The 17,081-nt window shown below is 66.3% G+C and overlaps 4 protein-coding genes across 8 annotated transcripts; 3 read left to right on the top strand and 1 right to left on the bottom strand.

Annotated features, from left to right (window-relative positions):
- Nucleotides 1–861: 861 nt before the first annotated feature.
- On the top strand, nt 862–8,624 carry BRD2 (bromodomain containing 2). Of its 5 annotated transcripts, none has more exons than XM_082499764.1 (12): nt 862–1,696; nt 3,123–3,423; nt 4,473–4,610; nt 4,704–4,845; nt 5,010–5,218; nt 5,327–5,698; nt 5,786–5,914; nt 6,022–6,276; nt 6,394–6,572; nt 6,782–7,092; nt 7,185–7,307; nt 7,387–8,624. In XM_082499764.1, exons 1-12 carry the CDS (start codon nt 1,668–1,670, stop codon nt 7,515–7,517), a joined length of 2,319 nt encoding a protein of 772 aa, XP_082355890.1. In that variant the 5' UTR covers nt 862–1,667; the 3' UTR covers nt 7,518–8,624. The 5 variants fall into 5 exon arrangements, with proteins under 5 accessions (XP_082355890.1, XP_082355889.1, XP_082355892.1 ...); XM_082499763.1 differs by having other exon boundaries at nt 867–1,696; nt 6,355–6,572; XM_082499766.1 differs by lacking the exon at nt 862–1,696 and adding an exon at nt 3,922–4,019 and having other exon boundaries at nt 3,406–3,423; nt 6,355–6,572.
- A 595-nt stretch (nt 8,625–9,219) lies between these two features.
- On the top strand, nt 9,220–10,147 carry LOC309682812 (HLA class II histocompatibility antigen, DR alpha chain-like; the record flags this gene model as incomplete). The annotated part of the gene is made up of 3 exons (XM_082499760.1): nt 9,220–9,292; nt 9,343–9,639; nt 9,722–10,147. 3 exons carry the CDS (start codon nt 9,220–9,222, stop codon nt 9,874–9,876), a joined length of 525 nt encoding a protein of 174 aa, XP_082355886.1. The 3' UTR covers nt 9,877–10,147.
- Nucleotides 10,148–10,517: 370 nt separating this feature from the next.
- LOC309682813 (class II histocompatibility antigen, B-L beta chain-like) lies at nt 10,518–12,867 on the bottom strand. Its single transcript, XM_082499761.1, has 6 exons — nt 12,730–12,867; nt 11,824–12,093; nt 11,334–11,615; nt 11,118–11,224; nt 10,982–11,005; nt 10,518–10,815 (listed from the first exon to the last, which is right to left on the bottom strand). The coding sequence occupies exons 1-6, from the start codon at nt 12,818–12,820 to the stop codon at nt 10,807–10,809; spliced, it is 783 nt and encodes a 260-aa protein (XP_082355887.1). The 5' UTR covers nt 12,821–12,867; the 3' UTR covers nt 10,518–10,806.
- Nucleotides 12,868–13,088: 221 nt separating this feature from the next.
- Nucleotides 13,089–15,713, top strand: LOC309682814 (HLA class II histocompatibility antigen, DR alpha chain-like). The gene is made up of 4 exons (XM_082499762.1): nt 13,089–13,455; nt 14,167–14,424; nt 14,709–14,990; nt 15,073–15,713. Exons 1-4 carry the CDS (start codon nt 13,383–13,385, stop codon nt 15,225–15,227), a joined length of 768 nt encoding a protein of 255 aa, XP_082355888.1. The 5' UTR covers nt 13,089–13,382; the 3' UTR covers nt 15,228–15,713.
- The last annotated feature ends 1,368 nt before the right edge of the window (nt 15,714–17,081 follow it).

Genomic DNA, 17,081 nt, shown 5'->3' with positions numbered 1-17,081 from the left:
GGGGAAGGCCAGGACTTCCCCCCCCCCCCCCCCCCTTCGTGGGGGGGGGTCGCGGCTCCCGTGGGCCGTGGCGGGCGCCGGGGGGGGTGGGGTGTTGAGCACCCCCCCCCCCCCGTGACGGGCGGTGGGAGGGTCCCGGGGCCGCCGTGGGCCCCCCACGGTGAGGCGGCGGGGGGGGGCGGAGGGAAATCACTCGCGGATCGGCGTTGGCGGCCGCAGCGGCGGCGTGTTCGTGGGGGTCGGCGCATCCCCCGTGGCGTGAGCGGGGACCGGGGCGTCCCTCGGGAACCGGCGGGCGCGGGGGGAGCCGGGGGGGGGGGGGGGGGGGAAGTAAGGCGAGGCGCGGCCGGTGTTGTGGGGCCCTGAGGCCCGTGGGGCCACCGCGAGGGGGGTGAGGGCGGGTGGAGGGGATCCCCGCGGGTCCCGGCACCGCCGGAGGTGGTGGGGAGGCGGCGGGGCCGCCCGGGAGCGCCGGGCTCATTGTCCGCCCGCCGCCACCGCCGCCAGGCAAGATGGCGCCCACCGGCCCTGTCTCCTCGCGTCCCCTCCGACAACAACCGCCAACCGCCGGTTCCGCCCGCCGGTCCCGCCCCTCACGTGACCCGCCGGCCAATCGCCTCGCAACGAATGGCAGCGCCGGCCAATGGGAGCCCAGAGCGCCGGCTCCGTCGGATGAGGCGCCGGGCGGAAGGGCGGGAGGGGAGGGGAGAGGGGCGGATGAGTGGCGCGTCGCGCGGCCAATAGGAGAGGTGCGGCGGGCGTGCCTCCGCCCAATGAGGCCGCGTCGGGGCGGGTGGGGGCGGGTGGGTGATGTCAGCGGCGCCGCCGCCCAATGAGGGGCCGGCTGGTGTCTATATAAGGGCGGCCGGGGGCAGGCCGAGCGGCGCCATTTCGCTGGGACGAAGGACGGAGCGGGTCGGGCCCGGTGCGCGCAGGGGGGCGGCCCCAAACCGGATCCATCCTCCGCCGGGCGGCCCAGCCCCCGCCTCCGCGCTCCCGGAGGGCTTCGCCGGACCCTCCCCGGCCTCCGTAGCGACCCCTGCCTGCGGCCAGCGGCGAGGGGGCCCTCCTTCCCCCCCCCCGCCCCGCTCCCGCCCTCCTCCCCTCAGGGAGCCAAGATGGAGCCCGGCCGGTGATCCCCGGTACAATCCGCTGTCATCCGCCTCTCGGACCGCCGCCGCCCGCCTCATCCCCGCCCTCCGCCGACGCAGCCGATACCCAGCGAAGCGGCGAGGCCTGTATTGACCGGATCGCGCAGGATTTGGGGCCCGCCGGGGGCTCCGAAGAGGGGACCCCCCCTCCCCTCCTTTCCAGCTCCCCAACATCCAGCTCCCCGCCGCCATTTTCTCCGCGCCCGTTCATGTGAAGGCCGCTGGATGGTCCCGGCCGGAGGAACCGCCGCTGCCGCCGCCTGAGGCCCGCCCCGCCCGGCCGCGCCCTGCCCGGGGGAGGGGAGGGGGTACCCGGCTCGTCCCCCCTCCCCGCCGTTGGGTGATGCGTTGACGGGGGGGGGGCCCTTCACCGGGCCGGTACCGCCGAACCTTTCGCCGGGCAAAGTGGGGGGGTCGTCGGAGGAGACGGCGGCGGCGGGAGGAGGAGGAGGAGGAGAAGAAGGAGAAGGAGACGAAGGACGGCCGGGAGCGCGGGCCGGGCACGCAGCCGCCGGCATGTTGCAGAATGTGAATCCCCAGAGCAAGTAGGTACCGCCGCCGTGGATGGGGAGGGGGGGGGGGGAGGTGTCACGGGTGGGTTGTGGCGGTGACACGCGGCGGGGTCGGCGTCTGTCCCCCTCCCCGGTGACCTGGGGACGGACAGACGGATGGCGGGAAGAGGCGCTTCCCGCCCACACCCCTGGGGCCGCCGTCTCGCCGCCGCCCCTCCTCCTTCCACCCCACGCGTGATCCTGTCCCCGGAGTGGGGGGTCGCCGTCCTTGGGGTTTGCGCCGTGCCCTTGGCAGCACCCCCCCACCCCTCCGGGGAAAGGTCCTGCTGGGCCGAGCGTTGACAGCCGAGCGGCGGGTGACAGTCACAGGGCCCTGCGGGTGCCGGTCCCACGGGCCCGTGGGTGACGGTCACCCGTGGGTCAGCTCAGGGTAAGGAGAGGGGGCAGCGTTTAGGTGTTTTGGAGGTTCAGGGTTTAGGCAGCAGCTGGTTGAACCGTTGCCTGTGAGCTCTGGGAACCTCCGGAGCCTTCGCGTCGGTGTCCTGAGCGTCCCCAGTGTCGCTGTGGCATCTTCTGGTTTGCCTCGCGACAAGATTTATTTATTTATTTTCCCCCCTCTTTTGTGGATATTTTGGTGTTTCATGCTGCTCCTCAGCCGCCTGTCGGTGCTACGAAGTGCCAGTCGTTGCCGTAAAATGCTGATTTTTCATCCTTAAAGTGGCACAAGAGACGGCTGCGAACGTGACGTGGTCACGGCTGCGCCGCCTCCCTGGGACTGTGGGTTCCCCCGAGTCCTGGCCCTGTCCCCACGGGGGTTTTTGGGTCCTTGTGACCAGGATGGCGTCAAGCTGCCCGCTATCTTGGCCTTGGTCTTGGCCTAACGGTACAACCACACCATGGGGCTTTGCCGCCTCCCCAAATCCCGCCAGAGCTCCGGGACGTGGCTTCGGAAGAGCGGGTGACACCAGCGGTGTCACCGTCGCCTCGACGCGCAGCAGCACCGTCACCGCGCTGGTACCGTCACCTCCGCGCGCGGCCCCGCGCGCCGGCTCTTTGTTCGAGGGCGAGCCTGGACCCGCGCCAACCTCTGGGCTCCGGCTGCGCCGGCGCGGACGGATCTCCTGGCACCGGCGGGGACCCGGCCGCCCGTCTGGCAGCAATTAACGGGTGCAGCCGGAGTTCACGGCCAAATATTCCCCCGGAAAGACGCGTGGTGGGACCTCACCTGCGTCCCGGAGAATCAGATTGTCCCCCTCCATCGTGCCATAATGGAGCGCGGTAACGCTTCCGCCCTTAACTGCGGCTTTAGGAGCCTTCGGCTCCTTCTGGGGGTTTCCCTTGGGAAACCTACGGCTCAGCCCCCGGTGATTTGTTATATATTTTTTTTTGGTCAAGGCAGTGATGCAACTCCTCCCGGCACGGAGCTTCCCCCCTAACCCTGTCTCTACTCCCCTTTCAGGATTCTGGGGGAGGGCAATGCCGGGCTCATGGGCCTGGCGACGGAGTCGACCCCCGGCAAACGGATCCGCAAACCCTCGCTCCTCTACGAGGGCTTCGAGAGCCCCACCATGGCGTCGGTGCCGGCCCTGCAATCCCCCCAGGTGAACCCACCTCCGCCGGAGGTTTCCAACCCCAAGAAGCCGGGGCGGGTCACCAACCAGCTGCAGTATCTGCACAAAGTGGTGATGAAGGCTCTGTGGAAGCACCAGTTCGCTTGGCCCTTTCGCCAACCCGTCGACGCCGTCAAGCTGGGCCTGCCGGTAACGAGCCCTGCGGGCGGGTGTGGGAGAAGTTAACGGCGCCCGCGGCGTGCGCGAGTGTGTCTGCGTGACCCCCCCTTCCCCCCCCACCCCCGCCCCTCACTCGCCCACCCGTGCTGGCGCATGCAGGCAGGGGGTGTTAGACAGACTTATGGCCAAATTCTGTCCTGCCGGACCCCGGACGTAATGTGTGTCCCCTCCCCACCAGCCTGAGAGTGCCAGGGCCAGTGCTGTCCCCCTCCTGGGGCTCCGCCGTAGAGATGCAGCTGCAGGTGCCGGGGCTGTGCTGTCCTCGCCCTCTCCCAGGGGGCGTAATCCCCCTCCCTCAGCCCCTCGTAGGCGTCCGGGCTGGTCCTGGGGAGACGTCCTCAGAGCAGCTGCCACCCCTTCTTTATCCCGATGTCCCCTACAAAGGTATGGATGAGGTGACGCAGCCGCTCTAGAGGTAACCCGGACGCTTTCCCACCTAATCTCTTGTGCCCTGAATGCGTTTTGCAGATTCCCATCCATGAATTTGTAGAAGACATCCTGTGACCCCAATATTAAACGCCAGCCCCCCCGTGCACCTGTGGCGCCCAAGGAGTTAAAGCCCGGAGGTAATTTCCACGTAGGTTTTGCTCTTAAAATTTAGCGCTAGCCTTCCCCCCCCCACCCCCCACCCCCCGCCCAGCCCCGTCCCACCTCTCGTGCAGGACGCGCGCGCGTCCTCCAGACGCCGAGGTCCAGCTGTCCTCCTGTAGCGTAGGTTCCCCAGGCACCTAGGGACCCTCTCGCCCCCGCGGGCGGAGGGGAGGGGGGACGGTGGCACTCTCAGATGGGGACCAGGTCCGAAAGTGTTTCTTGAATCCCCCACGCACCCCCTGCCTGCGCTTGGGTGACGAGTGAGAGGTGGTGTGTGAGCTTTGCGCCGGTCCCGGCTCTTGACGTGGGCAAGCTGGCACTTGGCCGGGTGCCGAGCCACCACGGGACTGGGGAGGTTGGGCGCGTGGGGGATACAGTGCGGTCACCAGTGCGCCCCTGACCGCTGGTCCCCTGTCATTTCTCGGCAGGACTACCACAAGATCATCAAGCAGCCCATGGACATGGGGACAATCAAGCGACGCTTGGAGAACAATTATTACTGGGGGGCTGCGGAGTGCATGCAGGACTTCAACACCATGTTCACCAACTGCTACATCTACAACAAGGTGAGAACCGCGCCGGCACTGCCTCTCGCCGCCGGCAATTCCCATGGCACCTTCCCGGCAACGTCTTGACACTGCTTCTGGTCCTTCCTGCAGCCCACGGACGACATTGTGCTGATGGCCCAAACCCTGGAGAAGATTTTCCTGCAGAAGGTGGCCCAGATGCCACCGGAAGAGCAGGAGATCGTGGTGCCGGTGGCCAAGAACAGCCATAAGAAGGGAGCGTCCCGGGCAGCAGGTAATGGTCACACCACCTGGGGTGGGATGGCTGTTTGTGGGGGGCGCTTGAGGCTTAGGTGGGACCCCAGGGAAGCAGGGTGGTGGGTGATGGGGCCTCCTGCGTCTCGTGTCCCCTCCCGGCTTGGCAGTGGCGCTAACGAAGGGCTTCTTGTCTTGGCCCAGCGCTCCTGGCGGGACTCACGGCTGCTCAGCAAGTGCCGGCTGTCTCCTCCGTGTCCCACACCGCGGTCTACACCCCAAGCCCCGACATCCCCACCACCATAGTCAACATTCCCCATCCATCCGTGATCTCCGCTCCGCTCCTCAAGTCGCTGCACTCCACCGCCCCGGCCGTCCTGGCTGCGCCCGCTCCCACCCAGCCCGTGGCCAAGGTAGGAGGAGGGCCCGGCTTCGGGGCAGGCTCCGTGGGGCCGGAGTGTGGGGCTGGCTTTGTCCCCACGACCTTCACGCGTGGTTGTTTTCCCTTTTTCTTTTGGCAGAAGAAGGGCGTGAAGCGGAAAGCGGACACCACCACCCCCACCACCACGGCCATCATCGCCACCAGCGGGGAATCCTCGCCTTCCGCCACGCTGCTGGAAGCCAAAGCGGCCAAAATCCCCGCGCGACGGGAGAGCGGCCGCCCCATCAAGCCCCCCAAGAAGGATTTACCGGATTCCCAGCAGCACCAGACCTCCAAGAAGGGCAAATTATCGGAGCAGCTCAAGTACTGCAACGGTATCCTGAAGGAGCTGCTCTCCAAGAAGCACGCGGCCTACGCTTGGCCCTTCTACAAGCCCGTCGACGCCTCGGCCCTGGGGCTGCACGACTACCACGAGATCATCAAGCACCCCATGGACCTCAGCACCATCAAGGTGGGGTGTCTCTGCGCCTTCCCTGTCCCCCCCTCCCTCCCCGTGGGGGTCCGGGAGCTCCCACTCACCGTTCCTTCTCTCCCACAGCGGAAGATGGAGAACCGGGACTACCACGACGCCCAAGAATTCGCCGCCGACGTCCGGTTAATGTTCTCCAACTGCTACAAGTACAACCCGCCCGACCACGACGTGGTGGCCATGGCCCGCAAGCTGCAGGTGAGCCGGGGTGGCGGGTGGCTGTCCCCATGTCCCGTCCCCATGTCCCATCCCCACCCCGCCAGCCCCACTCCTATGGCCGCGCTGACCCCGCTTCCCCTCACCAGGACGTCTTCGAGTTCAGCTACGCCAAGATGCCGGATGAGCCGCAGGACGCCAGCCCACCCTCGGTGTCGGCTCCGCTCACCGGCGCCCTCTCCAAATCCTCCTCCGAGGAATCCTCCAGCGACGAGGACGAGGATGATGAGGATGACGAAGATGACGACGAGGATGAGAGCAGCAGCGAGAGCTCTTCGGAGAGTGAAGAGAGCTCCGACTCGGAGGAGGAACGCGCCAACCGCTTGGCGGAGCTGCAGGAGCAGGTGAGGGTCGCGGCGGGGTCCGTGCCGCCTCCCGGGCCCCCTCCCCGCGCCCGCCTCACCCCCTGTCTCCCCCCACAGCTGCGGGCCGTGCACGAGCAGCTGGCTGCCCTCTCACAGGGCCCCGTTTCCAAACCCAAAAAGAAGCGGGAAAAGAAGAAAAAGAAAAAATCGGAGAAGCACAAAGGTCGGGGAGGCGACGAGGAGGCCCGGGCGCGCCAGGCCCAGCTCCGTAAAGCCAAGAAAGCCGGTGGTGGCGGCGGCGGCGGTGGGACCGGCGGCGGCGGCGGTAGCTCCAAGTGAGTGCGGTGCACGACATCGGGGTGTCGAGGGGGTGGCAGCGGCGGTGATGACTCTTTCCCCGGCGGAGCGACCGTGGCGAGGAAGCGATCGGAACAAGCCAAACCCTGTCTGAGCGCTGCCAACTCCCCCTGCGGGTTTCGGCGGAGGGGTGGGGATTTTTGCGGCACCCTGCTTGATGCCACCGCACCGTTTTTTCTCCCTGCAGGAACTCAAAGAAGGCAGCGAAAACGGCGTTGCCGCCTCCGCCGGCTCTCTACGATTCGGAAGAGGAGGAAGAGAGCAAACCCATGACCTACGACGAGAAGCGACAGCTGAGTTTGGACATCAACAAGCTGCCGGGCGAGAAACTGGGGCGGGTGGTGCACATCATCCAGTCGCGGGAGCCCTCCCTGCGTGACTCCAACCCCGAAGAGATCGAGATCGATTTCGAGACCCTCAAACCCTCCACCCTACGGGAACTGGAGCGCTACGTCCTTTCCTGCCTGCGGAAAAAACCCCGCAAGCCCTACAGCGAAAGTGAGCGCCGCCGGGAGGGGGGTTTTTTTTGGAGGGGAGGGGGGGTTGGGGGGGATCACGCCCCAACTGAGCATCCCCTTTTCCCACCGCAGCCATGAAGAAGCCGGTGGGGAAGACGAAAGAGGAGCTGGCGCTGGAGAAGAAGCGGGAGCTGGAGAAGCGGCTGCAGGACGTCAGCGGTCAGCTCAACTCCACCAAGAAGCCTCCAAAGAAGGGTGAGTGCCGCCGCGGTGTTGCCGCATCGCGTTCTCCCCCCTCTTTTCACCGCCTGAACCTCCTGCCCTGTCCTCACAGCCAGCGAAAAACCGGAATCGGCTCAACAAGTCGCCGTCTCCCGCCTCAGCGCCTCCAGTTCCAGTTCGGATTCCAGCAGCTCCAGTTCCAGTTCATCTTCTTCAGACACCAGCGATTCAGATTCGGGATAAAGGGGGGGTGGCTCCAGATATTTTTTTGTTTTGTTTTGTTGTTTTTTTTCCCCTCCCCCCCCCCACCACCACCACCACCACCACCTTCTCCGGCGCGGTCAGGGCGGAACGCGGGCAGGTTCGGAAGAGGCTCTGCGGGACCGGACCCAGGTGAACCGGACTGAGGGCGCCCGCCCAGCGGAACGGGGGGCTGCGGGGGGGCCCCCACCCCGCCACCTCAGCCCCCCCACGGACTCTCGGGGTGGGGGGGGGGATGGACGGACCCCAGTGTTTACAGGTGGCGCTTGGGGGGGGGGGGGATGGCTGTGGGGTTGGCCCCAGTTCCCCCTCCCCCCATCCTCCCCAGCAGGTTTTACTGTTTGTTGTTTTGGGGGGGGGGTGGGGGGGGGTGGAGTGTGTGTGTGTGGGGAGGGTGTTTTGTTCTGTTTTGTTTTGTTTTGTTTTTTTTCTTTTTCGGACTTGTGGGATTTTTTTGCAAAGGGGCAAAAGTTTGGGGTTTTTAAGGAAAAGAAAAAAAAAAAAAAAAGCCAGGAAAAAAAAAATTAAAAAGCTTTTAAAAAGGAAGAAAAAAAAACAAACTCGGGGGGGGAGGGGTCGAGTCCTGCGTTTAGGTTTGCTGTGGGGGCCCTTCCCCCACCCCACCCCACCCCCCCCCCCAAGGAGCTGCCGCCGCCCTCCCCATCCCCTTTTCTGTGGAGGATTTTTATTTTTTTTTTTTTTTTTTTTTTAATTTATTTGCGCCGCGTCGTGCTGGTGGGGGCCCCCGGGACGCGCCTTGTACATACCCCCCCACCCCCCTTCCACACAAATACACACACACACACACACACACACACCCCCCGGCAGGTGAGCAGGGCAGCGTGTCCCCGTGGGGGGGGTAGGGAAGGGGGGGGGGAAGGGAGGGGCCGCCTGTTTTTTTTACGTTGACTGTATAATTTTTTTTTTTTTCTTTTTTTTTTCTACTCGTTTTATTTTGTTTGGGGTTTTGTTTTTTCCCCTCTCGCCCCCACCCCCTTCCCTGTAGCCCCTTAGAGCCGTGTTTTCATCTTATTGTATGTTTCGAACCTTTCGATTCTTTAACATGTAAATAAAGAAAATATTATTCGAGTTGAGCCGAGCTGGTGTTGTCACCCGGCCACGGGGGGGGGGGGACACACAGCGGGCGGCAGGACATGCGTCACCCTCCAGCAGGACACGCATCACCCTCAGCCCCCGGTGTCACTCATGCCTCTGAGGGCAAGGTGACACTTGGAGGGTGGGGGTGCGACAGCTCCACACCCCCTGTCCCCATCCAGCAGGTGCCTCTCCTTGGGGTGGGGGGGGGGACACGGATGACCCCTGTGGGGCAATGTGAAGGATGGGCATAAGTCTGTCCCCCTCCCTTGTCCAGTTTGGGTTGGGGCAGTGGCTGCTGCTCCCAGTATGGTCCCCCTCATCCAATGGTGGTGGGACCGGCCCCCCGTAGGCACCCCCAAACACAGAACGCCCCACCTCCCTTCTTGGTTCAACAGTCACCCCTGCGGGACCTTGTCTGGGTGTCCCTCTGGCTGCTCTGCCTGGGAACACCTGAGTCAGAATCAGGGCTCCCTCCTATTGGCTGAGGCACCGGGGGGGGGGGGGGGGGGGCCAGCACTCAGCTCCCCGACCCAAGAGCATCACCCTCGCCTGGTCCTGCTCTCACTGCCCGGTGCCAGGAGAGGCGATGGCCGGAGGATGGGGCGTCCTGCTGGCGCTGCAGGCTGTGCTGACCCTGCAGGGCGCGGGGACCATCAAAGGTGCGTGAGGGCACCGGGGTGGTGGGACTGGGGAGCCCTGAACTCCTGAGGTGGTGGGTCTGGGGTGCCACCGGAGCTGACGGTGTTCTCTGAGGACCCCGTGGAGCTGGGGGACCCCAACATCCTGATCTGCTACGTGGACAAGTTCTGGCCATCTGTCATCTCCATCACGTGGCTGAAGAACGGGCAGGAGGTGACGGACGGTGTCCTCGAGACCGTCTTCTACCCCCGGGACGACAACACCTTCCGCAAGTTCTCCTACCTGCCCTTCATCCCCACGCGCGGGGACTACTACGACTGCCGTGTGGAGCATGAGGGTTTGCCCACCGGCCTCCTGAAGCACTGGGGTGAGGAGCGGGGTCCCTGGGTCCCCTCCCCGTGCAGGCAGCCAGGGGAGCCCCGTCCTCACCCATCCTCCTTCCTCCGCAGAGCCCCAGCTGCCCCTCCCCACCTCTGAGAGCACCGAGACCCTGGTGTGCGCCCTGGGCTTGGCCGTGGGCATCGTCGGCATCATCGTGGGCACCATCCTCATCATCAAGGCCATGAAGATGAACAGCGCCCACAACCAGAGGGACCCCTTGTGAGGGGGCAGAGCCCTGGGACACCTGCCAGCCCCCGCCATCACGTCCCAGCTGCTGCCCCAATCCCTCCAGCTCCGTCCCCACGGCCAAGCCGCACACCCCGCCGGCCAGCTCCCTGCCCCACATCCCCACCACGAGCCCCACAACCCATCCCATGTCCCGCGTTCCCGGCCCTGCACCCCACATCCCCACCCAGAGCCCCCCAGCCCTGCTCCACCCCACCGCTGCCCCCTTGCCCTGCCCCGTGGGCACCGCACTGACCGCGGCTCTGGCGTCCCGGGCTCTGGGCTGCTTCCAGCAGCAGTAAAGGTGGTTGGGGACAGCCGGGCACCCCTGAATCTGCGTGTCGCTGCTTCATCCGCACCCTGCTCGTCTTGCTCATACCATGCAGGGGGCAACAGGGAGACGGGGGGACTCCGGCGCGGGGAGGGGGACACAGAGCCACCAACCGAAGCCGGGGAGGGCACCCATGACCCCTGGTCCCTGGCCCTGATCCATCCCGCGGGCAGCTGGACACGGGCTCTACTGCCCACCCGTCCCCCCCACAGTGACTCCCACGGTGGCAGCCCCAGGCCACTAAGCGCGTTCGGTGCCCACCGAGGATGGAGCCCAGAGTGACAGACGGACCCACAGCCATGGGGAAGGGAGTGACCCAGCCATGCCCCGCTGTCCCCACACAACCAGGGCTGCAGGGTACTGGGACACTTTATTAGGATGAGCCGGAGCGGCCGAGGGCCACCGTCGCCAGGCCCTGGGGACCCCGGGGCTGCAGAGCAGCGACAGCGAAGCCGGGCTGGGCTGGGAGGGAGGGGGTGGCCCCGGGGATCAGCATGGGGACGTGGGGCTCCGGGAGGGGCCGTGCGAGGCAGAGGTGACGCTGGGGGGGCAGAGGACGGAGGGCGGCGGAGCAGATGCGCTGGGGCAGGAGTTCGTTCAGGAGCCCTGTGGGGACAGAAGAGGGGGTGACCACCAGGATGGGGGGGGGGCGTGTGCCCAGGGCTCTGCCCCGGCGCTGTGGGGGGGACATGCACTGCCCCGGGGAGCAGGGAGGGGACCAGCCCCACACCAGGGCGCGGGGTGCAGCGTGGTGGGGGGAGACGGGTGTTACCTGCAGCCTGGGGAACAGGGAGCCCTGGAACGCAGAGAGACAAGGTCAGGGTGGGAGCAGGGCCACCCCACATACACTCATGGGGACCCCCCACACACACACACGGGGACCCCCACACAGTCTCCCGCCCGCTCACCTTCTTGCGCATGTAGAGGAAGAGCCCCAGCGCCAGGAAGATGAGCCCCAGCACGAAGCCCCCCACCCCCGTCAGCATCTTGCTCCTGGCGGCATCCGTCTGCAGCTCTGCGGGGACCAGAGCGGGGGGTCAGGGCTGGGGGGCCCTGTCCCCCTCCCGATCCAGACGGGGGCCTTGAGCCCCCCCCTCCGGGTGCTGCACAGGGCAGGGCCTTACCCCAGCTCTGGGTGACGGGGTGCCGCAGGCTGACGTGCTCCACCTGGCACGTGTAGGTTTCCCCCCGCTGCGGGGTGGTTTCCAGCATCACCAGCACCTGGTAGGTCCAGTCTCCGTTCTGCATCACGTCCGTGGACACCACGTGCTCCGTCTCCTCCTGCCCGTTCTTGAACCACTTCACCTCGATCTCCGCGGGGTAGAACCCGGTCACGTAGCAAACCAGCCTGTTGGTCTGGGGCAGGGAGCTCGACTGCATGGGGGAGACCCTCAGCTTGGGCTGAACTGGGGGAGAGAGAGAGGGGCTGTGGAGGTGATGGGAGAGCAGAGGGACCACCCAGTCCAGCCCAGGGCTCTCCCTCTGCTCCCCATGCAGGATGTGCCCGGGGGAGGGGGGGCTGCAAGGGACTTGCGTCCCCGCGGAAGGGCGCAGGGGCTGCGCAGGGCTTGGCTCGTGCCCGTCCCCTGGGGTAATGTTCCGCCAGGCACTCACCTCTCCTCTCCACAATGAAAGGGGTCGACACCCTGTAGTTGTGCCGGCAGAATGTGTCCACTGCAGCCTGGTTGTCCTCCAGTATTTCCGGCCGGCTGTTCCAGTACTCGGCAGTAATCTTGCCCAGGGGGGTGTCAGCCACAAAGCGCCCCACATCACTGTCGAAGTGCACATACTGCTCCCGGTTGTACACGTACGTCTCCACAAACCTCACCCGCTCGGTGCCATTGAGGAACTGACACTCGGCCTTAGCCAACTCCTGGAAAACCCCTGTTTGTGCAGGGAGGCAGGTCACGGTGGCCGGTCCCCCTCCCCGGGTGCTCTCAGCACTCCAGGCAGGGCAGGGGAGAGTGGGAGGCACCGTGGAGCCCCCTCCCCATCGCCACTCTCCTCCCTGCCTCCCCCGAAGCCACACGGCTGCGATAATGCTGGCGGTGTGAGCCTGACCTCGTCAGGTCTCAGGTTCTCAGCCTGGGGACGAGGGAGAGCCAGAGGGGACCCAAGGGGAGTTATGGGGAGGGGAGACTGTCACCCAGACGGTGGGGACAGGAGGGAACATGAGAAGGGCGAATGCAGGGAGAGAGCCCAGGGGAAGGGAGGGGTCAGGAGGGAGCCAGGGCAAACCGGAGCCAGGAGGCTGTTCCTGGGGGTCAGCAAGGGGAGAGCATCTCCCCCATTCCCAGTCTGGGAACTGGGTGTCACCTGCAGCCCACTGCTCCCGGGCGCTGCAGAGGACAGACGACAGGACAAGGGCGTCACCGGGGGCAGCCCTCACCAGCAGCAGGGTGGTCCCAGGGGCAGCGGGGTCCTCTCCTCACCATCCCCCCACTGACACCAGCACCTCCCTGGGCACGTGTGGGCTCCATCCCCACCAACACCTTCCCCACCCCACCACTCAGAGCTCACCGGAGGTCTCCTGGCCACCAGCCGGGTGGGTTCCCAGCACCACCAGTACCACCAGCATGGCCCCGGCTCCCAGCACACGGTCAGTCTTCATCGCTGCTCACAGCAGAGGCTGGAAAGGTGTGGTGACCCCCAAGAGCACCGGACTCTGCCAGTGCGGGGTGTCACCCGGGTCCTGCCCAGTGCCAGCACTGGGAGTCCCAGTGAGCACCAGTGAGGAGCGAGGCTGGGCAGCATCACCCGTCACCAGGCAGAACTGGGCCCCACAGGGCTCCCTCGGGCACTTGTCCCGTGCGGGAGCAGTGACCCCAGGGAGGAGGTTGCCGGCCCCCACCAGCACTGGGGCTCCCCGGCCTGGGCCACCCCCACCTCCCCCCTCCCCAGAGCCCCCTCCAGGGCTGTGCGCACCCCAAGTTCAACAGTCACCCCTTGCGGGACCTGTCCGGGCGTCCCTCCGTCTGTCTGCTCTGCAGGGTGCTCTGAGCTGCTGCTCTGCCTGGGAACACCTGAGTCAGAATCAGGGCTCCCTCCTATTGGCTGAGGCACCGGGGGGGGGGCATGTCCCCCGGGTAGGGGCCCCCCAGCACTCAGCTCCCCGACCCAAGAGCATCACCCTCGCCTGGTCCCGCTCTCGCTGCCCGGTGCCAGGAGAGGCGATGGCCGGAGGACGGGGCGTCCCGCTGGCGCTGCTGGCTGTGCTGACCCTGCAGGGCGCGGGGGCCATCAAAGGTGCGTGAGGACACCGGGGCGGTGGGGTGGTGGGTCTGGGGGCAGAGGTGGGTCTGGGGTGCCCTGAAACCCTGGGGTGGTGGGTCTGGGGGTGGGGCAGGGCTGGGGCAGGGCCCGGGGCATGGGGAGCTCCGTCCCTCCAACTGCAGGTTGGGATGGGCTCCAGGTGTCCCCCAGGAGGGCAGGGCAGGCTGCAGAGGAGGGGGGCCAGGACACTCGTTCCCTGCCCTCCCCCGGCCCAGGTCTCCTGCCCTCGGGCCCCACAGTGCCCCAGTTCCATGGGTCTGGTCCCTGCAGCACCAAGTGCTCATGGGGGTCCCTTCACAGTGGCCACAAGCCATGGGTTGGCCCAAGTCCCTGTGGGCCCTGGGACTGCCACACCACCCCGCGGCATGTCTGGGGACAGGCCCCTGTGGTCCCCAGCCCTGTCTCTGTCCCAGGCCTCAGGTGGTGAGGGAGAGAAACCTCCTGATGGCACGGAGGTGCTGGAGTTGGGGGCTGGGGGCAGAGCCGGTGTCCCAGCGCTCCCTGTCCTGGGGAGGGGGTGTCAGTCCTGTGGGACCCCTGAGGGAAGAGAGAGGCTCGGGGTGGGCTGTCCTCCCCATCAGGCCTCCCCACACCCACGCAGTGTCCCCAAGGAGCCCGTGGGGAGATGGGGCAAGCCCTGTGGCAGTGGGAGGGGCACTGACCCTAAAGCCTGTTCCTTCCCAGTGGGGAACGTGATCATCCAGACTGACTTGTACCAGCGGGATGAGAGGCTGCAGCAGGAGGGCGGCGAGTTCATGTTTGATTTTGACGGGGACGAGATCTTCCACGTGGACCTCCAGAAGACAGAGACCATCTGGCGTCTGCCCGAGTTCGGGAACTTCGCCACTTTCCAGGCGCAGGGAGCGCTGCAGAATATGGCTGTAATGAAACAGAACTTGGAGATCCTGATGGAAAGGTCCAACCGCTCACAGGGAGCCATCGGTAACAACCCGGCCCCGGCACGGCCGGTGCCTTCACCCCCAGGGACCCTGCCAGGGCCATTGCTCCCACGGCCTGCGGCCCAGCCGGCAGCGGGATGCACAGCGCCCTGCACCCCTGGAGCACGTGGGGACCCAGGCACAGCCCCGAGCCGGGGTGCAGGGTCTCCCGGGGTGGGCAGGGTGGCACAACGAGGCCTCTTCTAACCATCCCTGGGCGCCATGGTGTCTGGCTGAGCCCAGGCTCTGGGACAGCTCTGACTCCTCCCTCCTCCCCGTTGTCCCCAGTGCCACCGGAGATGACGGTGTTCTCTGAGGACCCCGTGGAGCTGGGGGACCCCAACATCCTGATCTGCTACGTGGACAAGTTCTGGCCATCTGTCATCTCCATCACGTGGCTGAAGAACGGGCAGGAGGTGACGGATGGTGTCCTCGAGACCGTCTTCTACCCCCGGGACGACAACACCTTCCGCAAGTTCTCCTACCTGCCCTTCATCCCCACGCGCGGGGACTACTACGACTGCCGTGTGGAGCATGAGGGTTTGCCCACCGGCCTCCTGAAGCACTGGGGTGAGGAGCGGGGTCCCTGGGTCCCCTCCCCGTGCAGGCAGCCAGGGGAGCCCCGTCCTCACCCATCCTCCTTCCTCCGCAGAGCCCCAGCTGCCCCTCCCCACCTCTGAGAGCACCGAGACCCTGGTGTGCGCCCTGGGCTTGGCCGTGGGCATCGTCGGCATCATCGTGGGCACCATCCTCATCATCAAGGCCATGAAGATGAACAACGCCCGCAACCAGAGGGACCCCTTGTGAGGGGGCAGAGCCCGGGGCTCCCCGCCTCCCCCCAGCCGGACCCTCCGCACCCTCAGCCAACCTTCACCTCCCCCTGGCAGGATCTGCTCACCCCAGTGCCCCATATCCCTTCCCCACCTCATCAACACCCCCTTCTCCCGTGTGCGGCACATGCAGATGTGCTGGAGACGGCTCCCGAGCCAGACCCGGTGAGGGGCCCGTCCCCAGAGAGGGACAATTGCTGCAGAGCCCCGGGGCCTGCGCTGGTCCCAGCACCCAGCCCACACCACGCCACGCTGGGGCTGCCCAACCCACGGCCATCTCTCGCTGGGGACGCGGTGCCTTCTCCCAGCCCAGCTGCAGGGTCTCCCCCGCAGACCCCTGAAGGGAGGGGAGGGGTGCCCTGGCCCCACAGCTCCCCCTCGGCGCACAGTCCTGCACCCTCCGCTCCTGCTCTGCTGCTTTCTTGCCACAATAAAGTGGGTTGGGGTTTATCCTGCCCCGCGACCCTCACTGTGAGTCTGTTCTCTGCAACATGCTGAAGGGGGCGGCTGGGGGGGGCTGCAGCTCTGCAAGCCCCCTTGATGTCTGGGTGATCTATGGGGCGGTGTGGGGCAGCTCTGGGGCAGAGGGATGGGGTAGGGTGACCTCAGGACTCCTGGGTTCTGCCAGCCCATGTAGGTGGGATCTTGGCACCTCCAAAGAACTGTCCCATGGGGCAGGTGACCATTTATGGCTCCTGGAGGGGCTCACAGAGCCCATCGGCACATAGCCACCCTCACGGCAAGGCCAGGAAGGGGCTCTGGCACAGCCTGACCCATCCTGCTGCACCACGGACGCCAGCAGCGTCCCTGGGGCACGCGACTCTCCGGTCAACTGGGTGTGGGCAGAGCCAACGGCAGCCAGGGCCCAGACCCCGGCCAGGGGAGTCCTCACTGGTCCACCAGCGCCCAGGGAGGCCACTGGGGGTGGCTGGGCTCCGTGACATCGGTGTTTGCCCCACGGGTGCGAGGGCGTGTGGCTGACCCCCATGCAGGGCTAGGGGCCAAGGAGTGACCCAGAGAGGGAACAGGCGAGCTACAGGTGATGGGACCAGTTCACACATCAGGCCTGTTCCTGCAGGCACCGTTCCCCGTCATGCACGCACACACATTGGGTACCCTGGGTGGTGGCAGAGGCCCCTGCAGCTGCCCCTGAGAGCTGGGGCAGAGGGGAGCAAAGCTGGATCGTGCCCTCAGCCAGACCAGTTCTCCCAGCAGCAGCTTTGCCTGGTAACTGGTGACACTGCAGCCCTGCTCGGGAAGTCTCTGGCAGTGCCTGCCCTGGTTCCCCTTTCCTTCCCCTGTCACCGCGCGGGTGCGTGGGGGCTACGCACGAGGCTTGTGCATGTGGGGCAGGGGGGGCGGGGGCTCCGTGGGGCTGGAGGTCTTTGGCGCTGGAGCTCCAGGTTGCACCCGCGACGGGGTCCAAGCCCACAGGGCAGGGATGCGATGAGCCCCACGTGTGCGAGCTACACGGCCAGGGACTGAGATGAGCACACGAACCAGCAAAACCACCGTTGCCATGGGGGCCGCAGAGGAGAAGGAAGCCCTGAGGAAACCCCCGGACATGGAGCAAATCCCTCCTGGCAGCAGCGATGTAGACAAGGCAGCGCGGCAGCCCGGGGCCTGCTTCCCTCCAGGGTGGGGGTCGAAGGGGAAGATGCGGCTGGAACAGAAAGCGGATGACGTGCGGCAGGGAGGATGTGAAACCCGGCTACCCCACGCGTGGGTGGCATGCTGGAGTCGCGTGGGGATAGCAGAGGCGTCTCTCTGAGCCCCCGGTGGGAAGCTCTGGAAGAGGGCAAGGCCACGGTTGGGTCCAGTGTGGGATCTG

The sequence above is a fragment of the Vanellus vanellus genome, assembly GCF_965231255.1.
Source record: "Vanellus vanellus genome assembly, contig: SUPER_32_unloc_4, whole genome shotgun sequence".
In the NCBI taxonomy this organism is placed as follows: domain Eukaryota; kingdom Metazoa; phylum Chordata; class Aves; order Charadriiformes; family Charadriidae; genus Vanellus; species Vanellus vanellus.
The sequence above is the reverse complement of the archived record's forward strand: the minus strand, read 5'-3'. Positions and strand labels throughout refer to the sequence as shown.